This window comes from Stenella coeruleoalba, assembly GCF_951394435.1.
Source record: "Stenella coeruleoalba genome assembly, chromosome: 3".
Classification (NCBI taxonomy): domain Eukaryota; kingdom Metazoa; phylum Chordata; class Mammalia; order Artiodactyla; family Delphinidae; genus Stenella; species Stenella coeruleoalba.
Window position 1 is genome coordinate 64247545 of NC_137148.1, and position 15649 is coordinate 64263193.

Below are 15649 nucleotides of genomic sequence, written 5' to 3' on the forward strand. Positions count from 1 at the left end.
TGAGCATGTGTAGGGTGAAATCCAACAAAGCCAGAAAGGAACAGCTTCTGAGGAAGAAACAGTTATTGTAAGGTAAACAGTTCCAAGAGCTCATACAGCGCTAGGAATCTGGTGTTCCCTCCAGCCAGACCTCAGTGAATACACAACACATTCATAGAGGCCATAGAAGACCACAACTGAGTAGAGGAACTAAATTAGCCCTAGATGGGGCTAGCATTTATTTTTCTTAAGATAAGAAATCTGTGCTTTCAAACTCACCGGGTTCTTTTCGTAGCTTTTAGTCAAACTTCCTCTGGAAATTCTAGCTGCTATCAGGGAATAGGAAGAAAGGAGAAAAGAAAAGGAACTTTCATCTGTGTATGGGCTGAGTATAAAGGAGAGTGCTGTCTCTCAGGGGAAAGGCTAGACCCAGAGGCTACTGTGAGGCAAAGCTCAAGAGCCCCATAGCTGAGGAATCAGGATCCAGAAGCACCATCATAAACTGTCTCTGACAGAGCTCATTTTATCTACAAGTTTTTATTACCTTTCTGATTTCTTCAAGTTTTTTTCTATTCTGTTTATAAACATACTGGGAGAAAGTGACTAAATCGGGGTAAAGCCATCACCATAGGTGTGGTTATTGCCAAAATAGTTCTTCTATGGGTTGATTTGTGTCCCTCACCAAATCTGGTACCTCAGAATGTGACCTTATTTGAAAATAGGGTGTAATTAGTTGAGATGAGATCCCTCTGGAGTAGGATGGACCCCTAATCCAATAATGACTGATGTCCTTATAAAAAGGGAAAATTTGGGGGGGTACCTTCAAGATGGCAGAGGAGTAAGACATGGAGATCACCTTCCTCCCCACAAATACATCAAAATTACATCTACATGTGGAACAACTCCTAAAGAACACCTACTGAATGCTGGCAGAAGACCTCAGACTTCCCAAAAGGCAAGAAACTCCTCAGGTACCTGCGAAGGGCAAAAGAAAAAAGGAAAAACAGACAAAAGAATAGGGACGTGACCTGCACTTTGTGGAGGGAGCTGTAGGAGGAAAAATTTCCACACACTAGGAAGCCCCTTCACGGGCAGGGACAGGGGTGGGGGGTGGGGGGGGAAGCTTAGGAGCCACGGAGGAGAGCTCAGCAACAGGGGTGCAGAGCGCAAAGCGGAGAGATTCCCACACAGAGGATCGGTGCCAACCAGCACTCACCAGGCCAAAAGACTCGTCTGCTCCCCCGCCGGGGCGGGTGGGGGTTGGGAGCTGAGGCTGGGCTTTGGAGGTCACATCCCAGGGAGAGGACTGGGGTTGGCTGCATGAACACCGCCTGGATGGGGGCTAGTGCGCCACAGCTAGCTGGGAGGGAGTCCAAGAAAAAGTCTGGACCTGCCTAAAAGGTAAGAGACCATTGTTTAGGGGTGTGTGAGGAGAGGGAATTCAGAGCACCGCCTAAATGAGCTCCAGAGTTGGGCGTGAGCTGTGGCTATCAGCGCAGACACCAGGGATGGGCATGAAATGCTAAGGCTGCTGCTGCAGCCACCTAAGAGCCTGTGTGCAAGCACAGGTCACTATCCATACCTCCCCTCCCGGCAGCCTGTGCAGCCCGCCACTGCCAGGGTCCCATGATCCAGGGACAACTTCCCCGGGAGAACACACGGCGCACTTCAGGTTATTGCAACGTCACATTGGCCACTGCTGCCGCAGGCTTGCCCCACCTTCCATACCCCACCTACCCCCAGCATGAGTGAGCTAGAGCCACCTAATCAGCCACTCCTTTAACCTTGTCCTGTCTGGGTAGGGAACAGATGCCCTCAAGAAACTTACACGCAGAGGCGGGGTCAAATCCAAAGCTGAACCCCAGGAGCTGTGCGAACAAAGAAGAGAAAGGGAAATTTCTCCCAGCAGCCTCAGGAGCAGCGAATTAAACCTCCACAATCAACTTGATGTACCCTGCATCTGTGGAATACCTGAATAGACAACAAATCATCCCAAAATTGAGGTGATGGACTTTGGGAGCAGCTGGAGATTTGGAGTTTGCTTTCTCCAAATAATTTGTTTCTGGCTTATGTTTATCGGAGTTTAGTATTTAGAGCTTATTCTCATTGGTAGATTTCTTTATTGATTTGGTTGCTCTCTTCTTTAATTTTTTTTTTTTTTTTTTTGCAGTACGCGGGCCTCTCACTGTTGTGGCCTCTCCTGTTGCAGACCACAGGCTTTGGACACGCAGGCTCAGCGGCCATGGCTCACGGGCCCAGCCGCTCCGCGGCATGTGGAATATTCCCGGACTGGGGCACAAACCCGCCTCCCCTGCATCGGCAGGTGGACTCTCAACAACTGCACCACCAGGGAAGCCCTAATTTTTATCCTTTTTCTCTTTTTGTGAGTGTGTATGTGTATGCTTCTTTTTGTGATTTGTCTGTATAGCTTTGCTTTTGCCATTTGTCCTAGGGTTCTGACTGTCCATTTTGTTTGTTTGTTTGTAACTATAGTTTTTAGCACTATAACCAACTTTTTTGGTTTGGTTACTATCTCCTTTCTTTCTCTCTTTTTTTAATTTTTTATTTTTAATAACATATTTTATTCCTTTTTTCTCTCTTCCTCCTTCCCTCACTCCATCTCTTCCTTCCTTCCTTCCTTTCTTTCTCCCTTTTCTTCTGAGCCGTGTGGCTGACAGGGTCTTGGTGCTCTGGCCGGGTGTCAGACCTGAGCCTCTGAGGCGGGAGAGCCGAGTTCAGGACATTGGTCCACCAGACACCTCCAAGCCCCACATAATATCAAATGACAAAAACTCTCCCAGAGATCTCCACCTCAAAGCTAAGACCCAGCTCCACTCAACGATCAGCAGGCTACAGTGGTGGACACCCTATGCTAAACAACTAGAAAGACAGGAACACAGACGCACCCATTAACAGAGAGGCTGCCTAAAATCATAATAAGTTCACAGACACCCCAAAACACACAACCAGACGTGGTCCTGCCCACCAGAAAGACAAGATCCAGCGTCATCCACCAGAAGGCAGGCACCAGTCCCCTCTACCAGGAAGCCTATACAACCCACTGAACCATGCTTACCCACTAGGAGCAGACACCAAAAACAACGGGAACTATGAACCTGCAGCCTGTGAAACGGAGACCCCAAACACAGTAAGTTAAGCAAAATGAGAAGACAGAGAAATACACAGCAGATGAAGCAGCAAGGTAAAAACCTACCAGACCAAACAAATGGAGAGGAAATAGGCAGTCTACCTGAAAAAGAATTCAGAATAATGATAGTAAAGATGATCCAAAATCTTGGAAATAAGAATGGAGAATATACAAGAAACATTTAACAAGGATCTAGAAGAAGTAAAGAGCAAACAATGATGAACAGCACAATAAATGAAATTAAAAATTCTCTAGAAGGGGCTTCCCTGGTGGTGCAGTGGTTGAGAGTCCGCCTGCCGATGCAGGGGACATGGGTTCGTGCCCTGGTCCGGGAGGATCCCACATGCTGCGGAGCGGCTGGGCCCATGAGCCATGGCTGCTGAGCCTGTGCATCCGGAGCCTGTGCTCCACAACGGGAGAGGCCACAACAGTGAGAGGCCCGCATACCATTAAAAAAAAAAAATTCTCTAGAAGGAATCAATAGCAGAATAACAGACAGAAGAATGGATAAGTGACCTAGAAGATAAAATAGTGGAAATTACTACAGAGCAGAATAAAGCAAAAAAAAAAAAAAGAGAGAATTGAGGACAATCTCAGAGACCTCTGGGACAACAATAAACACACCAACATTTGAATGATAGGATTCTCAGAAGAGGGGAAAAAAAGGGACTGAGAAAATATTTGAAGAAATTATAGTTGAAAATTTCCCTACTATGGGTAAGGAAATAATCAGTCATGTCCAGGAAATGCAGAGAGTCCCATACAGGATAAATCCAAGGAGAAACATACCAAGACACATATTAATCAAACTATCAAAAATTAAATACAAAGAAAAAATATTAAAAGCAGCAAGGGAAAAGCAACAATTAACATACAAGGGAATCCCCATAAGGTTAACAACTGATTTTTCAGCAGAAATGGCAAGCCAGAAGGGAGTGGCAGGATGTATTTAAAGTGATGAAAGGGAAAAACCTGCAACTGAGATTACTCTACCCAGCAAGGATCTCATTCAGATTCAACAGAGAAATTAAAACCTTTACAGACAAGCGAAAGCTAAGAGTATACAGCACCACCAAACCAGCTCTACAAAAAATGCTAAAGGAACTTCTCTAGGCAGGAAACACAAGAGAAAGAAAAGACTTACGATAACAAACCCAAGACAATTAAGAAAATGGTAATAGGAACATACGTATCGATAATTACCTCAAATGTAAATGGATTAAATGCTCCAACCAAAAGACATAGACTGGCTGAATGGATACAAAAACAAGACCTGAAAGAACAAGAAATGTCTATTTAGGTCTTCTGCCCATTCTTGGATTGGGTTGTTTTTTTTGATATTGAGCTGCTTGTATATTTTGGAGATTAATCCTTTCTCAGTTCCTTCATTTGCAAATATTTTCTCCCATTCTGCGGGTTGTCTTTTCATCTTGTTTATGGTTTCCTTTGCTGTGCAAAAGCTTTTAAGTTTCATTAGGTCCCATTTGTTTATTGTTTTTATTTCCATTTCTCTAGGAGGTGGGTCAAAAAGGATCTTGCTGTGATTTATGTCATGTAGTATTCTGCCTATGTTTTCCTCTAAGAATTTTATAGTGTCTGGTCTTACATACAGGTCTCTAATCCATTTTGAGTTTATTTTTGTGTATGGTGTTAGAAAGTGTTCTAATTTCATTCTTTTACATGTAGCTGTCCAGTTCTCCCACCACCACTTATTGAAGAGGCTGTCTTCTCCATTGTATATTCTTGCCTCCTTTATCAAAGATAAGGTGACCATATGTGCATGGGTTTATCTCTGGGCTTTTTATCCTGTTCCATTGATCTATATTTCTGTTTTTGTGCCAGTACCATACTGTCTTGATTACTGTAGCTTTGTAGTATACAATGGAGTCAGGGAGCCTGATTCCTCCAGCTCCATTTTTTTTTCTCAAGATTGCTTTGGCTATTTGGGGTCTTCTGTGTTTCCATACAAATTGTGAAATTTTTTGTTCTAGTTCTGTGAAAAATGCCAGTGGTAGTTTGATAGGGATTGCATTGAATATGTAGATTGCTTTGGGTAGTAGATTCATTTTCACAATGTTGATTCTTCCAATCCAAGAACATGGTATATCTCTCCATCTGTTTGTATCACCTTTAATTTCTTTCATCAGTGTCTTATAGTTTTCTGAATACAGATCTTTTGTCTCCCTAGGTAGGTTTATTCCTAGGTATTTTATTCTTTTTGTTGCAATGGTAAATGGGAGTGTTTCCTTAATTTCTCTTTCAGATTTTTCATCATTAGTGTATAGCAATGCAAGAGATTTCTGTGCATTGATTTTGTATCCTGCTACTATACTAAATTCATTGATTAGCTCTAGTAGTTTTCTGGTAGCATCTTTAGGATTCTCTATGTATAGTATCATGCCATCTGCAAACAGTGACAGTTTTACTTCTTTTCCAATTTGTATTCCTTTTATTTCTTTTTCTTCTCTGATTGCTGTGGCTAAAACTTCCAAAACTGTGTTGAATAATAGTGGTGAGAGTGGGCAACCTTGCCTTCTTCATGATCTTAGTGGAAATGGTTTCAATTTTTCACCATTGACAATGATGTTGGCTGTGGGTTTGTCATATATGGCCTTTATTATGTTGAAGTAAGTTCCCTCTATGTATACTTTCTCGAGGGTTTTTGTCATAAATCGGTGTTGAATGTTGTTGAAAGCTTTTTCTGCATCTATTGAGTTGATCATATGGTTTTTATCTTTCAATTTGTTAATATGGTTTATCACATTGATTGATTTGCATATATTGAAGAATCCTTGCATTCCTGGGATACACCCCACTTGATCATGGTGTGTGATCCTTTAAATGTGATGTTGGATTCTGTTTGCTAGTATTTTGTTGAGGATTTTTACATCTATGTTCATTAGTGACATTGGCCTGTAGTTTTCTTTCTTTGTGACATCTTTGTCTGATTTTGGTATCAGGGTGATGGTGGCCTCGTAGAATGAATTTGGGAGTGTTCCTCCCTTTGCTATATTTTGGAAGAGTTTGGGAAGGATAGGTATTAGCTCTTCTCTAAATGTTTGACAGAATTTACCTGTGAAGCCATCTGGTCCTGGACTTTTGTTTGTTGGAAGATTTTTAATCACAGTCTCAATTTCAGTGCTTGTGATTGGCCTGTTTGTATTTTCTATTTCTTCCTGGTTCAGTCTCAGGAAGTTGTGCATTTCTAAGAATTTGCCCATTTCTTCCAGGTTGTCCATTTTATTGGCATATAGTTGCTTGTAGTAATCTCTCATGATCCTTTGTATTTCTGCAGTGTCAGTTGTTACTTCTCCTTTTTCATTTTTATTCTACTGATTTCAGTCTGCTCCCTTTTTTTCTTGATGAGTTTGGCGAATGGTTTATCAATTTTGTTTATCTTCTCAAAGAAACCTCTTTTAGTTTTATTGATCTTTGCCTATCATTTCCTTCATTTCTTTCTCATTTATTTCTGATCTGATCTTTATGATTTCTTTCCTTCTGCTAACTTTGGGTTTTTTTGTTCTTCTTTCTCTAATTGCTTTAGGTGTAAAGTTAGGTTGTTTATTTGAGATGTTTCTTGTTTCTTGAGGTAGGATTGTATTGCTATAAACTTCTCTCTTAGAACTGCTTTTGCTACATCCCATAGGTTTTGGGTTGTTGTGTTTTCATTGTCATTTGCTCCTAGGAATTTTTTGATTTCCTCTTTGATTTCTTCATTGATCTCTTGCTTATTTAGTAGCGTATTGTTTAGCCTCCATGTGTTTGTATTTTTTACAGATTTTTTTTCCTGTAATTGATATCTAGTCTCATAGCGTTGTGATCAGAAAAGTTACTTGATACAATTTCAGTTTTCTTAAATTTACCAAGGCTTGACTAGTGACCCAAGATATGGTCTATCCTGGAGAATGTTCCAAGAGCACTTGAGAAGAAAGTATAATCTGATGTTTTTGGATGGAATGTCCTATAAATATCAGTTAAGTCCATCTTGTTTAATGTATCATTTAAAGCTTGTGTTTCCTTATTTATTTTCATTTTGGATGATCTGTCCATTGGTGAAAGTGGGGTGTTAAAATCCCTTACTATTATTGTGTTACTGTTGATTTCTCGTTTTATGGCTGTTAGCATTTGCCTTATGTATTGAGGTGCTCCTTTTTTGGGTGCATAAATATTTACAATTGTTATATCTTCTTCTTGGATTGATCTCTTGATCATTATGTAGTGTCCTTCTTTGTCTCTTGTAATAGTCTTTATTTTGAAGTCTATTTTTTCTGATATGAGAATTGCTACTCCAGCTTTCTTTTGATTTCCATTTGAGTAGAATATCTTTTTCCATCCCCTCACTTTCAGTCTGTATGTGTCCCTAGGTCTGAGGTGGGTCTCTTATAGACAGCATATGCAGCTCAATATCAAAAAAACAACCCAATCCAAGAATGGGCAGAAGACCTAAATAGACATTTCTCCAAAGAAGATATACAGATTGCCAACAAACACATGGGAGGGTGCTCAGCATCACTAATCATTAGAGAAATGCAAATCAAAACTATAATGAGTTATCACCTCACACCTGTCAGAATGGCCATCATCAAAAAATCTACAAACAATAAATGCTGGAGAGGGTGTGGAGAAAAGGGAACCCTCTTGCACTGTTGGTAGGAATGTATATTGATACAGCTACGATGGAGAACAGTATGGAGGGTCCTTAAAAAACTAAAAATAGAACAACCATACGACCTACCAATCCCACTACTGGGCATATACCCTGAGAAAACCATAATTCAAGAAGAGTCATGTACCCCAATGTTTATTGCAGCTCTATTTCCAATAGCCAGGACATGGAAGCAACCTAAGTGTCCACTGAAAGATGAACAGATAAAGAAGATGTGGCACATATATACAATGGAATATTAGCCATAAAAAGAAATGAAATTGAGTTATCTGTAGTGAGGTGGATGGACCTTAGAGACTGTCATACAGAGTGAAGTACATCAGAAAGAGAAAAACAAATACTGTATGCTAACACATATATATGGAATCTAAAAAAAAAATATTGGGTCTGAAGAACCTAGGGGCAGGACAGGAATAAAGGCGCAGACATAGAGAATGGACTTGAGCACCCGAGGAGGGGGTAGGGTAAGCTGGGACGCAGTAAGAGAGTGACATCGACATATATACACTACCAAAAGTAAAACAGATAGCTAGTGGGAAGTAACCACATAGCACAGGGAGATCAGCTCAGTGCTTTGTGTCCACCTAGAGGGATGGGATAGGGATGGTGGGAGGGAGATGCAAGAGGGAGGACATATGGGGATGTATATATATATGTATAGCTGATTGACTTTGTTATAAAGCAGAAACACACCATAGTAAAGCAATTATACTCCAATAAAGATGTTAAAAAATTTTTTTAATAAAAAGGGAAAATTTGGACGCATAAACACACACACACACACAGGGAGAACACCATGTGCAGATGAAGGCTGAGATCAGGGTGAAGCAAACCACTGGCAAACCACCAGAGGTTAGGAGGGAGGATGGGGGCAGATTCTCTCCCATAGGCCTTGGAAGGAACCAACCCTACTGACACCTTGATTTAGGACTGCTAGCCTCCAGAACAGTGATACAATAAATTTCTGTTGTTTAAGGCACCTAATCTGTGAAACTTTGTCATAGAATCCCTAAGAAACAAAAGTAAGTCCCTACATGTCTTTTGTGCCCAGAGATCAAAGGGACTGCTACTGAGCAAACTACAAGTTGCAACATGGGATCCATAAACTCCTTTCCTGCTATTTTAACCTGGATAGAGACTTCAAAATCTCCCAAGAATTTTGTATTCATAGCTATAATAAAGAAAAGAAAACCAGGTAGGCGAAGAAGAAAAATCTAAGCTTCCCTTCTTGCTCCAATTACTCTGTCTTTCAAAAACTAGTTAATCGTGGGACTAGTTTTCATTATAGGTGAGGAGATAGAGAACAAGTAGAATTAGAATAGTAATAGAGTCAGAATAATTAAGAAATAAAACCTATACCTGGCAAAGAACCAAGGGAGTGCCCTCCCTTGTATGTTTACTTTGTGTATATCCTTTTATGTAAAAATAGTTCATTGCATCACATTTAATTTTAGTAGCAGGGAAACACAGGCTTATTATTTACCTGTGAGCCTGACTACAGATTCAAGGGCCTTCTGAAATTCAGAATCACATGAACTCCAAGTTATTCCAGGCCTCCTCCTCTCTCCTCTGTAAACAATGAAGAAATGAGCACCAACAGGCAGAAGGAAGAAAAGGGAGCCTCTTACCTCCATGCTTGTGCTGAACGCTCTAGTAACTTTCGCTTTGATGGTTATAACTTGTCCAACTCTAGATAAAAAAAAAAAAAAACAGTAATTCTAGCACATCTCATTTCAGACTTGGAGATTCACTTAAATGTGTGTGCCATAGAACAGTTCCACCTTATGCTGATAATGTTCATGCATGAGAAACTCAGTAACATAACGAGACAGCACTAAAAATAGATACTGATTATTGTAAGCCACACAAGAGTTAGCTGACTACCTCTTTTTAACAGAAAACGGCCTTTGCAAAGATGGTGTGCAAAATGATTTCCAAATCTACAACAGATACTTGACTGTACCACAGCTGTTTGGTTAAGAGAAAACGAACACACATGCAAACCTATACAACTGATATTTTTAAATGTTGGTTAACAAATAAATGGTAAACATACAAGCAAGCAAACAAACTGAATACCTTCACTCAGTTTACAGGAGCCCTCAATGTTGCCAGATGATCCATTCACTCCACATTATTACTGGGACTCTGGTCATGTAACCCTAGTTGTTTCAAAGCTTTTGTGTTCTGGCCCTTCAGTCACCTAAGGGTCTACCCAATATAAGCCTCCTCAATTTTTCTCCCTGACTTCAAATTCGAACTACATTCTCACTATTCTTCTCAATCTTCTATTTCAGGGGAAGAAAAATAGATCTCTTCCAGACCTCTTTCTTTACCCGTGCCCTTGATCCCGTCCTACTCTTACCTTTCCTCCTGCACCATGGCCTGGCTTAGGCAGCTCTTTCCTCTTTTGTACCCTCAATCTCTGCCCCTTCCTTGACTCCTTATCAGTCTGTGAAAATGTTCAAGGCTTTTCCTTGCTAAAAATCTTTCTCTCAAGTTTATTCTATCACAACATTTTTTTCTCTTCTCCTCTATATTTCTCCATATTCAAACTTCCTAAAATAATCTTTTTCTTTTTCCAGCTCATACATTTAACAAATGTTTACTGAGTTACAACTAGTCCTGGCGCGAAACTAAGACCTCAGGATACAATGATTAACAAGATAAGGTTGATGACATCAAGGAGACCAGTCTTCACTTGGGACATCAGGATGCAGACAGATGAAGTGCAACGCTATGAAATTTTTCAAAAGGAAGAAAGAATCAAGTATTGCAAAAACACCCAGAAGTGACTAATGTGAAAAGTCAGGGAAGGAGCCATAGAAGAGGTAACATCTGAGATGGGTCTTAAAAGATTAGGATTTTGTCAGGTTCAGAAGTTTGGGGGTTTCATCTCTCATTCACTTCTCAGCCACTCAAATCTAGCTGTTGCTTCCACATCTTACTCCTGATATCTCCGAAGTCACTTCCTAACAGCTAAATCCAAGGTCTTCTCTCATTTAACAGCATCAATCAACCTCTTTCTTCAGGAAACCTTCTCTTCCCTTGGCTTCCAAAATACTGTTCTCTCTTCATTCTCAGTTTTCTTCACTGATTTCCCTTTCTTAATCCATTCCTTAATGGTAGCCATCCACCAAATTTATGTTCTTTGTTTTTTCTCATTTCGGCCTCTTCCTGAAGACCTTGTTCTCTTCCACAATCCTATCATCTTTATAGAGATGATTCTCAAATCTAAATCTTTAGCCCGAACCTCATTCTTGAAACACAGAGCCATATTTTCAAACTTCTCTCAGCAGATTCAGCTAATGGTTATGGAGGCCCTACTAGGCTGAGTGATAGCTGCTTACACACACATTACCTAATTTCACTTAATCCCCACACTTAGCACATGCAAACCCAAACCAATTTTCTCTTTTCCTTAAACTTGTTCCTCCTAGATTCCCTAACTCTGTATGGTAAAGTTTCTAGCAGAGATTTACAGTGATAACACGAGGCAGAGAGTCCCTCTTCAAAGCTACTGTAGTACTTTGTACTCATATACTACCAAAATCTTCCACCTCTGCCTGTCAGACTCTGAGGAGGGGAAGCATCTTGCCACTTTTTTTTTTGGCCACACAATGTGGCATGTGTAACTTCCCTGACCAGGGCTCGAACCTGCTCCCCCTGCGGTGGAAGTGCTGAGTCTTAACCAATGGACCACCAGGGAAGTCCACCTTGCCACGTTTTTGTCTCTTTTGTGAACTCTGCCCTTCCTTTAAAAGCAGGAGACATTCTGCTTTTCATTCTGCTAAAATCCCAAGTAAAATCAATTTCATAGCATGGCATTCAAGGTCTTCTGTTACCCAGCCCCACAGTGCTGCTGGGGCATCATCTCTGCACGCCAGGCTTTTCCTAAGCACCCCCCACTTCTTCCCACCTCAATGCTTAGGCTCTTACATGTATGTACCTCATCTTGTGAAGTCCTTTTCCTATTCACCAGTGAAAATCTATACCTCATTCAAGGCCCACATTAAATACTACCTCCATCATGAAACTCTCATTGGTTCTCCAGTCAAAATGTACCTTTTATCTACCCCACAGAATTTATATCTCACCCTAGGCATGCATCCTATCATACTTTCTATTCTGATGACTATGTATTTGTCTGACTTTCTTACCAGACTGAGTGACTGCCACACTTCAGTATTGTGTCATAAACATTCATATATTCTATTGAACCTAGAGCAGTACTTTTGGTATATTCAATATATATTGTGAATTGAAAAAATATCTAATATGGGACTTCCCTGATGGCACAGTGGTTAAGACTCTGCACTCCCAATGCAGGGGGCCCGGGTTCGATCCCTGGTCTGGAAACTAGATCCCACGTGCATGCTGCAACCAAGAGTTTGCGTGCCACAACTAAGGAGCCCGCCTGCCGCAACTAAGACCTGATGCAACCAAATAAATAAATATTTAAAAAAAATCAATATAGTAAAAAAAAATAATATGGCTTTTAAACAAATTGTATGGCTTTCTATATGTAGCTTTTAATTTTCTTTTTTTAATGGTGCAGGTCCCATATATTTTAGTGGCCACAAATCCTTTCTGATAACACAAACACAAAATGGTTCAAATGGCAAACCACACTTTAATGATGAGGTTACTAGTTAAGTCTAAGTTACAGAATTTAGGATTGGAAAGTACATAATAGATGTTTTATTGCAATATACTGTTGGCATTCCTAAATTTAATAATGGTGCTTTAATCTATTCCCAAATAAGTTTGGATTTTCAGTAATCTGTAATTGTGTTGAGATACAAACACATGTCAACTTTTTCTACTTCAGGAAAAATCACATAGCTAGTATCTGTGCTTAGTCAATAGACCCAATAGACCTTTATCTATATCTACAAGTCTCTAGAATGTCAAGGGCTCTTTCACTGACACTGCAGCTACCTATGAGAACAAGCATTAGGAGATGTTCAATAAAGGTTGCTGATCACAAAGATAGAAGAAGTGGGTTGGAGAAAGCACTGGATAGAGCATAAGAAGATCCAGTCTCTAAGTGTCCTCTGTCCTTTGGCTGGCTCTGGGCCTTAGGCTTCAGTTTCTTATCAGTACAAAGAGATGATTGGGTTGAGTTCTAAAGGTCTTTCCATATCTGTGATTCTAATGCCTACCAAAAATTTCTTTTGGGTTAGCTTTGGAGATATGACTTCTTTATGCATGTCATTTTATTTAACTTAATTTTGTTTGTATATAAATGAATAAGTGCCAAATAGATAAATGTAAGCTGGAGGTTGTAGAGATGAAGTGGGCATCTCACTGGACAGACTACTTAGGGTTTTGAAAACAGGTGGCAGCTACCCCGTGGTCCTTGAGAACCATCCCAGACTAGAAACAGATGATCTTCTCTCTTCCTTTTTCTAAACATAACATAAGAAAAAGGAAGAGAGAAGATCATCTGTTTCTAGTCTGGGATGGTTCTTTTAGGATCAAGATATTCAGAAAGAAAAAAAAGAGATACAAACATAAAATCAGATAAATTAAGTAAAACCATATAACCCTAGTTTATTACAGTTATTAATGTAACTTCTTTAAAAAAAATAATTCCTAATTCTGTCCACCAAAAAGGCATAGAAATAATGACCAGCCCTGCATCAGTGAGCATGTTAAACAGGTATACAATGAGCAGATACAAAATGTGGTAAACGCTGTAGGACAAATGACCAGGTTTCTTTAAAAAACAAATTGCAAGAGAAAAGAAGAAAGGGAAATTTTTATGTTAAAGGTCATATCAGCCATATTGGATCCTGATTCAATCCATAGACCAATTGTTTAAATTAAAAAAAAATGTTTTTTGAGACCATTGGGAATGATAATTTTTCTTAATGGTATTGCAGTTACGTTATTATGTTTTCTAAAAGAGCCCTGATCTTTTAGAAATATATACTGAAATATTCAGAGATGATGTCTGGGATTTGCTTCAAAATAATCCAGGTATGTGGGGGAGTATGGAAGAGTATTGATAAAACAACAGCATTTATGAGTTGATTATTGTTGTAGTTAGGTGTTGGGTCCTTGGGGATACATGGTAGTATTCTCTCTACTTTTGTATATGGTTGAAAGATTTGTGTATCTTGAAATTTTCTACAATAAGAGATGGTAAAACATATACACACTCCTACACATAAAATGTTTTTCATAATTTAACACCTCTACTCAGATGAATTAATGTTTACCCAACAACCTAATGATGAAATTCACCATCATAGAGATACTTATTATCATTAATAGTAAAGGAAGGAGCCATTCAGAACCAGCTTTTAGAAATCCTGCAGTGCCTTATACCAGAATGCATTTAATGCTGAGAGCTATTTCTCAACAAAATCAGGGCTGTAAATTTACACTTAATAGTATTTACTAAAAGTAGGTCCTGAAATTATTATTATGTTTTACTGATTTACATTGGTTCAAATGTTACTTATTAACAAATTGGATCCCTGACTCCAAATGAGTACGCTTAGGTGCCACAAATACATGTTGTAAATGAACCAATAAACCCAGGAGAAAGGTGTGATAAAGCAATGCCACTTACCTAGCTGTCTCCTCAAATTGTATGTCATCCACTGAGGCTGTAACACAGGAAACCCCAGCATGTTTTTCAGCTTCAAAAAATAGGTTAAAAATGGGCTGCATTAATAGTTATTTTAAAATATTTCAGCATGCAGGAAAAGGAATAAAACAAGTGGATTTATTCTAGTAACTCATCCTCTTATGCAGTATAGGACCACTGTGCCCACACTTCTGGATGAACTGGATTGATAACAGTTCCTTTGCTCAATAAGTTATTTTTCTACTGCATGGAAATTACTGTACTTTCTCCGAAGTTTTAACTTATACTGTCTTTGATTTGAAATTCAGCACCAATACCCAGCATATCTAGCTATTCAGATAGTAACTTTAGTAAGTTGGTGTCAAATTTAAATATTTTGTCAGGTACTACCCTTCTTTCGTTTAAAAAAACAATGCATCAAAGCTGTATCTATTATCCCACATAACCAGTAGCTGAATATATTTAAACCACTTAACCAGTGCAAGCACTGAACAGTGTGGAAGACCTTAAGTTCATACCCCAAATCAGAGAGAAACTTGTCTGGGCATCAGAGAAATAGAGATGGGCACATAGTAAGTATTTAATCAATATTTATTATTTATTACTACCAAATTCATATGAAATTCACTATGCATTAATTATGTTGGAGGAGAAAAGCATTGAGTAGGGTGAGAGAGATTAGGGAAGCACTCCAGTTATTTCCATGTTCCCTGCCTGCATTTTATAATATTTATTTATTTATTTATTTATTTATTTATTTTTGGCTGTGTTGTGTCTTCGTTGCTGCCCTTGGGCTTTCCCTAGTTGCAGCGAGCGGGGGCTACTCTTCGTTGCGGTGCACGGGCTTCTCATTGTGGTGGCTTCTCTTGTTGAAGAGCACAGGCTCTAGGTGCATGGGCTTCAGTAGTAGTGGCACATGGGCTCAGTAGTTGTGGCTTGCAGGCTCTAGAGCGCAGGCTCAGTAGTTGTGGTGCATGTGCTTAGTTGGGATCTTCCTGGATCTTCCTGGACCAGGGCTTGAACCCGTGTTCCCTGCATTGGCAAGCGGATTCTTAACCACTGCGCCACCAGGGAAGTCCCTCTGTCTGCAGTTAATTTGTTGAGATTTTTTTTTTTGATTGTTGGTTTTACTTTATGTAAAAGTATCTGAATTTTTCCTCTTTGGGAAAAATCTTGACATGTGGTTTTTCCAGAATTTCATTTTGAGGAACAGTCAGTTAAAACCCAAACAGACTGCATTAGCTTTTTAAAGAAA

At 39.6% G+C, this 15649-nt stretch overlaps 1 protein-coding gene across 1 annotated transcript in view; it reads right to left on the reverse strand.

The window, feature by feature from the left end:
- The window catches only part of ACOT12 (acyl-CoA thioesterase 12), a gene marked incomplete at both ends in the record, with an annotated part of 47615 nt that overhangs the window by 28264 nt on the left and 3702 nt on the right, over nt 1-15649 (reverse strand). The window contains 2 exons of the mRNA XM_079918527.1: nt 9422-9482; nt 14377-14446. Coding sequence (XP_079774653.1) covers nt 9422-9482; nt 14377-14446 — 131 coding nt within the window. The remainder of the gene's footprint in view (nt 1-9421; nt 9483-14376; nt 14447-15649) is intronic.